General features: G+C 46.7%; 1 protein-coding gene across 1 annotated transcript; it reads right to left on the bottom strand.

Moving 5' to 3' along the window:
- METTL7B (methyltransferase like 7B) lies at positions 245-2,992 on the bottom strand. The gene is made up of 2 exons (XM_021091775.1): positions 2,022-2,992; positions 245-687 (listed from the first exon to the last, which is right to left on the bottom strand). Exons 1-2 carry the CDS (start codon positions 2,517-2,519, stop codon positions 451-453), a joined length of 735 nt encoding a protein of 244 aa, XP_020947434.1. The 5' UTR covers positions 2,520-2,992; the 3' UTR covers positions 245-450.

Below are 9,625 nucleotides of genomic sequence, written 5' to 3'. Positions count from 1 at the left end.
CTCCCTCTCACCGGGGGTCTCCGGAGAGGACCGGTTCCCTCTGCATCCCCACTGCTCGGGACAGAGGTGGTGGTGGGACGGGGGACTGGGGGCTGGGCAGGGATACAGGGGTAGTGACTTCTGTGACCAGGTCCTTGAGGCATGTGAGTGTGGTCTCAGGAGGAGGGGACAGGGAACACAGAGAAGAGGGCCAGAAGCTGTCCCAGGGGTGGGTGGGCCAAACTTGGGAGACACAGTCCAGGAATTGGCAGGTAAGTATACAACAGGGTTTAATGGTGTTCTCCCTGTGGTCAGGAAAGAAATAGGGCTTTTTCACTGCGGAAGGAAAGGTTGAAGTTAGAGGTTCCCCCTGGGGGAGGTGGGAGAAGGAAGGATGGGGGTGGTGGGGGGATGGCTTTTCTCTGCCTGGATCCCTCTCAGTAGCTGGGAGACTTGGTAGGTGGGTGGGGCTTATTTCACTGCCTTTCCCATGATATGGGGCCCCACAGGTAACCACTTCAAGAGAGGGGGATGCTGTTCCATTTGGAGTTCAGAGAACTTGGCACTTTCCAGGTCTTTCCGGGTCTCTCTGGTGAGGCAGCAGCCATCCGCAATATGTTTCCAGGTGGGCTCTAACACCTGCTGCCACAGGAGGGCCCAGCTTCCCTGTGGCTCAGCCATGTGCTCCCAGAAGAAGAACAGTCCTCCCTGGGAGAGAAGAGATAGGGTCCTTTACCTGCTCCATAACCTCCCTCCAACCCAGCCTGGCCAAAACCTGTTGGCCAAGTGGGAGGTGCCAGTCTTCGAGTGGAGAGGGCAAATCGTCCTGCTCTGTGACTTTTCCTGCATCTCCTGTCTCCTACCAGCCCCATTCAAAGTGAGGGTGAGCGGCCTCCTGGGACTGAGTGGGGATGACTGGTGAGAGATCTTTAAAGGATGGCCAGAAGGCCAGCAGAGTGGAGGGCAGACAGATGGGGCGGTAGAGAACCAGGATACAGAGAGGCTCCCCCGAGCCCTCTCCTGAGACCTGGACGCACATGTCCTGGACATCGCAACAGCCCAGGGGCGCCCCGCACTGGGCTCCTGATTAAGGTAGGCTTCCTCCAGCTCTTCCTGCCTCTCTGAACCCTCTCTAGGTGATCTCATGCAGCTCTATGCTTAGAATGTATCAGCTACAAAGTGGTGACTTCCAAATTGAAATCTCCAGGCTACATCTTTTTCCAGTTTCCAGATCTGGACTTGTAACTGCCTCTGCATTTTCTCTGCCTGTCTCCATGGCACCTCCCACCTAAAAAGTCCAAACATGTTGCTCCTGTCTTGCAAATAGCACTTCCCTCTACCCTCCCTCCCTCCCTCCCTCCACCAGTTGCTGGTGCCAGAAACCTGGACATCATCCTAAACTCCTTTCTCTCCACACCCAGTTCCAAATCTTATGGATTCTACTTCCCCTAATTATCTCCACGTAGAACATTCTTTTCCCCAATCTCTCCACCCCCTGCTTAATCCCTCAGATTCCCTATTTATTTATTTATTGTCTTCTTAGGGTTACACTCACTGCATAGGGAGGTTACCCAGGGGTCCAATTGGAGCCGTAGCCCTGGCCTACACCACAGCCACAGCAAAGCCAGATCCCAGCTGCATCTGAGACCTATACCACAGCTTGCGGCAATGCCAGATCCTTTAACCCACTGAGCGAGGCCAGGGATTGAACCTGCATCCTCGTGGATACCAGTCAGGTTCTTAACCCACTGAGCCACAACGGGAACTCCCCAGATCCCAAAGTAAACACCCCACCCTTAAGTGTCCTTCACCCTGCTTCCCCGACTGTTAGGTGGCTCTCTTGTGTGCTTCCACAGCACCCTGTTCTGCCCCATCCAGGCCCTGGTCATATTTCCTGTTCACCAGCAGGTGGCGGTGGGTGGGTAGGTGTGTGTCCAATGCACTGATACGTGAGATGCCCCATCCTGGGTGCCCCACGCCCTGGCGGGGGGGCAGTGCTCTGTTGGCCCACCCCAAGCCTGTATCCTTCCCATCCTGCTCACCGGCCTCAGCACTCTCTGAACCTCCTGCAGGACCCTCTTCGGGCTCTGCACTGAGCACAGTACCAAGGTGCTGACCACCACATCCATGGAGCCATCGGCCAGCTCTTTCATGTCCTCTCCAAAAGCCACCACGAACCGTTCGTATTCGAGATGTCTATTCTCGGCCATACTCTTTGTCAGGAACGTCTGAAAGTGGGGGTTCGGGTCCAGGCAGGTGATCCGGCAGCCTGCTGGGTAGAACTGGAAGTTGGCGCCAGTGCCGGAGCCCAGCTCCAGCAGGGCCACCTTTCCCGAGGCTCCGGCCAGCCCCTTTATCTGGCTGAAGAGCTCCCGCTTCTTGCTCTCTATCTTGCGGTTGTTCTTGGCCGTCAGCACATCCATCACGTAGGGGAAATAGCTCTTGCACAGGGGCTCCCAGAGGCCCAGCAGAGCCATGAGGTGCAGGGGCAGGGTCAGGAGCAGCACCAGCAGCTGCAGGAGTCGGACCAGGGCGTCCATGGTGGCCTGGCTCCGAGAGAGCAGTGCTTCCCTTGGGGGACTGGCTTTTTCTCTGCCCAGCCGCTGCAGGCTTGTCCCCTTCACCCTGCAATAGGACTTTGCTCCCTGTCTCCTACTTGGCAGTTTCCTCTTTGCCCGGGTGGAGTGGATGTGTGAAATCTTGCCAGAGGGCGCAGGTCCCAAAGCCCCACAAGCTCTTCAACACTATTCATGTGGGGCTAAGGAACAGGTGGTGCCAGTGTGTCCTGAGTTCTGGGGCGCTCTGCCCAGTTGAAGAGGATGGTATGCGGCCGATCATCTCAGAGGGATGTCTCAGATCACAGCTTCATGGGTGCCAGATGCTCAGGCAGAGCTGCCTCACGCAGCGTGTCCTGGCCTCATTCTCTCCTCAGGTTCGGCTGGGTTGATGCAAGCTGGACATTCTGATTGGGTGCCCCTGGCAATACCCACAGGACATTGTAAAGTGTGAAATGCCTCTGCCTCAGATAGTAGCCAAATTCAGAGAAGAATGTGTCTTAACTGAGGGAGGGGGGCACCGGGGGGGGGTGTCACCAAACTTCTCTGTTGGTCAGTGGCACAGGGGCCACTCCTACAGTGACAGCACATAGTGTAGGAGACACTTTCCTGAAATAGGTCATCCCTGCCTGACTCAGGCCTTGTCCCCAGACTTTTTTTCTAAGCCCCTTCACTGGCCAGGGCAGATACATCTGTGGGTTCGGCCGGCAGAACAGAGGCAGTGGACTTGGACAGAGCACTTGTAACAAGCAGGGATTTTGTTCAAACTCGGCCTCCCCTAGAGGCCATCAGTGGCCCTGGAAAATGCTCCCCATGAGATTTCAGACTTGTAATTTCCCTCTTGTATGGTGCCCAAGGCATGGTGGCTGAAGGAAGTTTCATTTAGGGAGGAGCAAATCAACAATTGGCATTCATTTTATTGTTGAGCAGTATCCATGTTATGGGTATGCCACAAATTATTTATCCATTTAGCTGTGGGTGGACATTTGGGTTGTGTCCATTTTTTGTCTATTATTAGTTGCCATGAACATCTATGTGCACGACTTTGGACATAAGTTTGTGTTTTCCATGTGTAAATTACCTGTGTATGGAATGGCTAGTCATTTATTTAAAATGTGTAACTATTCTTTTGTTCTGGCAGTGTCCTTTAATTTTTTTCTCTCTTTTTTTGGTTGTTGTAAAATATGCGTAACATAAAACTTATCATCTTCACCATTTCAATTTTTTTTTCTTTTTGCTTTTTCTGGGGGCGCTCCTGCGGCATATAGGGGTTCCCAGGCTAGGGGTTGAATCAGAGCTGTTGCTGCCAGCCTACACCACAGCCACAGCAACGCAGGATCCGAGCCACGTCTGCGACCTACACCACAGCTCACAGCAATGCTGGATCCTTAACCCACTGAGCGAGGCCAGGGATCGAACCCACAACATCATGATTCCTAGTCGGATTTGTTAACCACTGAGCCACGACGGGAACTCCCTATCTTCACCATTTTAAGTGAACAATTCAGTGGTATTCAATATATTCTCCACCATCACCCCCATCTGTTCTCATAACTCTTTTTATCTTGTAAAATCAAAGCTCTATATCCATTAGACCGTAACTTTCCATTCTCGCCTCCTCCCAGCCTCTGGCAACCACGTTTACACTTTCTGTCTTTGTGATTCTGTCTATGTGACTGCTCTAAGTACCTGGTGTAAGCAAAGTCATACAGTGTTTATCTTCTTATGACTGGCTTATTTCACTTAGCATAACACCCTCAAGCTTATCCATGTTGCAGCATATGGAAGAATTCTTTCCTTTTTAAGGCAGAATAATATTTCATTTTATGTGTATATCACATTTCGCTTATCCATTCATCTATTAGTGGATACCTGGGCTTCTTCCACATTTTAGCTACTGTCAATAATGCTGCTATGAACAAGTATTTCTCTGAGACCTGCTTTCAATGACTTTAAAGGGCATATGTCCAGAAGTGGAGTTGCTGGATCATATGATTAGTTCTATTTTTGATTTTTTTGGGGAAACCACCATACTGTTTTCCACAGGAGCTATACTATTTTTATATTCCCACCAACAGCACACCCCATATTTGCCAACACTTGTTTGCTGATTTTTTTTTTGTTGTTGGTAGCCATTCTAATGGATTTCAGGTGGTATCTCATCATCGTTTTCATTTGCATTTCCCTAATGATTAGTGATGTCAAGTGTCCTTTCATGGCTATTGGCCACATTCATACATCTTCTCTGGATAATAATAATAATAATTTTTTTTTCAGGGCCGCACCTGCGGCATATGAAGTTCCAGGCTAGGGGTCAAATTGGAGCTGCAGCTGCTGGTCTATACCACAGCCACAGCAACTCCAGATCCAAGTCGCTTCTGCAACCTACACTATAGCCCTTGGCAACGCTGGATCCTTAACCCACTGACTGAGGTCTGTCATTTTTGATTTCTATATATTGATTTTATTTTTAGTCAATTTACTAAATTCTCTCATTGTTTATAATAATGGTTTCTATTTATTTGGACTTTCTGGGCATCAAATGATCTGTGCAAATAATAATAATTTTACTTCTTTTCCAACTTTATCTTTTATTTCTTTCTCTTACTTACTTGCTTTAAAATGAAATGTCCTCAGACCAATGTTAAATAGTGGTATGGATACTAAATTCCTTTCTTTATTTTATTTTATTTTATTTTTTGCCTTTTTGCTATTTCTTTGGGGCCGCTCCCACGGCATATGGAGGTTCCCAGGTTAGGGGTTGAATCGGAGCTGTAGCCACCGGCCTACGCCAGAGCCACAGCAACGCAGGATCCGAGCCGCGTCTGCAACCTACACCACAGCTCACAGCAACGCTGGATCGTTAACCCACTGAGCAAGGCCAGGGATCGAACCTGCAACCTCATGGTTCCTAGTCGGATTCGTTAACCACTGTGCCATGACGGGAACTCCCCTTTCTTTATTTTTGAAATTAATGAGTATACCACAAATACTTTCTCAAAGGATGTATACTTATTTCTCCCAGGCTTTCACCCACTCTTTTATACTTTGCTCTATATTACTATTAAGAGTCTGTAGGATTTCCCGTCATGGCTGAGTGGTTAACAAACCCAACTAGTACCCATGAGGATGTGGGTTTGAGTCCCAGCCTCCATCAGTGGGTTAAGGATCTGGCGATGCCGTGAGCTGTGGTGTAAGTTGAAGACATGGCTTGGATCCCAGGTGCAACCCTAAAAAAACAACAGACAAGGGAAAAAAAAAAAAAGAAAAAAAAAGGAGTCTGCCGACTACATTAACCTGGCCCCTCTGCTTTTGGGTTTTTCCAATAATAAGCATTTGAGGGAGATCAGATTGTGGGAGGAAAAGGGCATCTAAGCTTCCAGGTGGACGGTGTGGCTGTTGGTGGCAGTGGTGGTTCTGTAGCAGCAATGGAGATGAGTGATTCAAGACTCCATCAATCTGAGCCAAAGTCTGCACTTCATCAGCAATTCCAGCTCTGCCTGCTTTGGCAAGTGGAGAGCACGTTGTGACAAAGTTGACAACAGGACAGCAGCAGGGGTTTGTGGGATCCAGCCCAGGGGTGTTCACAGCTTATGATCTCTGGGTATCATCATATCACCCCTTCTTCCTTTCACCTTCCAACCTTCCTAACTTCTCCTTTTAAAGTAGTTCTTTTCTTTTTCTTTCTTTTTTTTTTGTCTTTTTGTCTTTTTTTGAGGCATATGGAGGTTCCCAGGCAGGGGTTGAATCAGAAGTGTAGCTGCCGGTCTACGCCACAGCCACAGCAACAGGGGATCCAAGCTGCATCTGTGACCTGCACCACAGCTCACGGCAACGCCAGATCCTTAACCTGCTGAGCGAGGCCAGGGATCGAACCCGAGTCCTTGTGGATACTAGTCAGGTTCGTTAACCACTGAGCCACTATGGGAACTCCTAAAGTAGTTCTTTACATTACCTTGCTTCCATTTGAAGCTGCTAGATTGAAAATGCCTGACTGGACCTTAACAAATGTACCCATTAAGAATGATGTGGACTTTGGAGTTGAGATAAAAACACTTAGTTGTAAGTATTGAGATGAATGTTTCATACCAGTTCCTCTGTCCTCAAACCCATTATAACCTCTCTTCTACCCTTACTCTCAGTTGATAAATTTACCTTATACTTTATGATAGAAACTATCGGATGTAAACTTCAGTATTTTCTATCATAAGACCTACGGATTATCTGCCTCACCTCACATCCTTCCTCCCTTATTACAACGGTGGCTATGTCCTTACTCCTGTCAAAGTTTAATCTCTCTGTTTGGGTCTATAGTATACTCTCTCTCACTTCTTTTTTTTTTTTTTTTTTTTAATAATAACTCACATAACAACTTTACTGAGATTCAACTCACAATTCACATGCTATAAAATTCACCCTTTTTAATCATGCAATTCAGTGGTTTTTAGCATGTTTCGAGTTGAGAAACTATCACCGCAGTCAAGGTTAGAATATTTTCATCACCCCAGAAAGTAACTCAATGCCAATTAGCCGTCACTCTGTTTCTCCCAACTTCCCCATTATCACCAATCTGCATTCTGCATTTATGGATTTGCCTATTCTGGACATTTCATATAAATGGAATCATTCTATATGTGGCCTTTTGTGATAGCTTCTTTCACTTCATATATTGTTTCCAAGGTTCACCCATGTTCAGCATGTATCAGTTTCATTCCTTCTGATGTCCGAATAACATTCCATTGTATGACATAATATATATATATATATCTATATATCTTTTAATATAATATATATATATCTTTTGACATAATATATATATATATAATCTTATGACATAATATATATATATATCTTTTGCAAGCAAGCAAAGTCTTTATTACAGGAAATCAAACAGCTCCCAGGACAGCTGGGAGGGGGGAGAAGAGCCCCCCTCTCTATTACCGTATAATGGTTTTTATCCCTTAAAGATAGGGGGGTACCAATGTGGGGTCCAGAAAGCTGTGTTTTTCTCCCTTTGGCCTTGCCCAATTGCCTATATCAGTCCTTGTCCAATAAGGGTCTTAGAGGTGGAAATGTCCCGTAAGTCTCATGGTTTCTATGCTCTTTTCTTCCTGTAAACTGAGTCACAGGGGGAGACATACTGTATTTTGTTATGCATTCATCTGTTGATGTTCATTTGGGTTGTTATCACTTTTGGGGTATCATGAGCAATGCTGCTGTGAATTCTTTTTTTTTTTTTTTTTTTTTGTCTTTTGTTGTTGTTGTTGCTATTTCTTGGGCCGCTCCCGCGGCATATGGAGGTTCCCAGGCTAGGGGTTGAATCAGAGCTGTAGCCACCGGCCTACGCCAGAGCCACAGCAACGTGGGATGCGAGCCGCGTCTGCAACCTACACCACAGCTCACGGCAACGCCGGATCATTAACCCACTAAGCAAGGGCAGGGACCGAACCCACAACCTCATGGTTCCTAGTCAGATTCGTTAACCACTGCGCCACGACGGGAACTCCTGAATTCTAATCTTAGTTTTATCTTCTCTCTCTTCTAAATCTACTAGTCTCTACCTCTTCATGGATCTTTCAAGGTGCTAACACTCTCTAATATATGTCAGGTTAATAACCACCCAAGTCTCTCTTGATTCCACCTCTCCCTTTAGCTACCACCTCATTTTATAGATCAACTTCACAGTCACACAGCTCGAGTCAGCTGCTCATGTTATCCACACTTCCTCACCTTCCACTCACTCTTCCACCCCCTCCAACCAATTGCTCCAATAAAAACTGTTCTTATCAAGGCTGTCGATAGCCTCCACAGGGCCAGATCCAGTAGCTATTCCCTGTTCTTATCTTGTTTGTCCCCTTAACAGCGTCAGAAACAGTTGGTGACTACTTCTCCTTGAAATAGTGGCTTCTCTAGGCTGTCCCAAGAGCAGTCTTCTTGTCTCTATATCATTCTCCTGGTGTTACTTCTCAGATTTTTCCCCCCAAGGTTTTTCTCATCTGCTCAACACTCTAAATTTTATTTCTTTGGGTTTGGTCTTAGCTCTCCCTTTGTTAATTCTCTCATTAAGTAATTCCATCCATTTTCTTTTGTCTTTTTATCTTTTCTAGGGCTGCACCCACAGCATAAGAATGTTCCCAGGCTAGGGGTCCAATCGGAGCTGCAGCCTCTGGCCTACGCTGCAGCCACAGCAAGGCGGGATCCGAGCCGCGTCTGCGACCTACACCACAGCTTATGGCAGTGCTGGATCCTTAACCCACTGAGCAAGGCCAGGGATCGAATCCCCAACCTCATGGTTCCTAGTCGGATTCATTAACCACTGAGGCACAACGGGAACTCCCATTCTATCCATTTGCATGCTTTTCAATACCATATGTATGCAAATCATTCACCTGTTCATCCCCTGTATGCAGATTTTTTTTCTGAGTTCCATTCAGTTTTGGATATTCAGTTGTCACATGACATCTTCCCGAGCTTGTCTCCTAGATATGTCAAACTGAATGTGTCCAAAATGGGACTCATGCCACTTCCCAAATCTCTGGTTCACTCTGCCACTTCTCTTCCCCAGCTCAATAAATGGCAACATCAGCTGCTTAATTGCTCAAGCAAAACCTAGGACTTAATGTATTTCTCCTCCTTCTCTCTTTCAATCTCTCCCTCCCCTCACCTCTTCTTCCTCATCCTCCTTCTATCTTATCATTCTCTTTCTTTTAACTTTGTATAGAGGAAGAATTTGAATATATACAGACGTTAACAGAATAAGACCATGCGCCCCATGTATACCTCATTCAGCCCCAACAGCTTTCGACCCGTGGTCAGTCCTGCTCAATCCATATCCTCATCCACTTTCCTCTCCCATCCGCTTAGTATTGTTTTAAAGCAAATTCCAGACAGCTTGTCATTTCATCCTACATATTTGCAAGATACAAAATAAAAACTATAATATTATCACACCTAAAAAATTGTAGTATAATTCTTGAACTCCTTTTTTTTTTTTTTTTTTTTTTTTTTTTTTTTTTAGGGCTGCAGGTGTAGCGTACAGAACTTCCCAGGCTAGGGGTCGAATCAGAGAGACAGCTGCCAGCCTCCACCAC

Source organism: Sus scrofa, chromosome 5 (genome assembly GCF_000003025.6).
Source record: "Sus scrofa isolate TJ Tabasco breed Duroc chromosome 5, Sscrofa11.1, whole genome shotgun sequence".
Classification (NCBI taxonomy): Eukaryota; Metazoa; Chordata; class Mammalia; order Artiodactyla; family Suidae; genus Sus; species Sus scrofa.
The sequence above is the reverse complement of the archived record's forward strand: the minus strand, read 5'-3'. Positions and strand labels throughout refer to the sequence as shown.

Coding starts and splice junctions, on each gene's coding strand:
- METTL7B (XM_021091775.1), bottom strand. CDS start 2,519: ATGGACGCCCTGGTCCGACTCCTGCAGCTGCTGGTGCTGCTCCTGACC. Junction 688..2,021: donor TTCAGAGAGTGCTGAGGCCG/GTGAGCAGGATG, acceptor CTTCTCTCCCAG/GGAGGACTGTTCTTCTTCTG.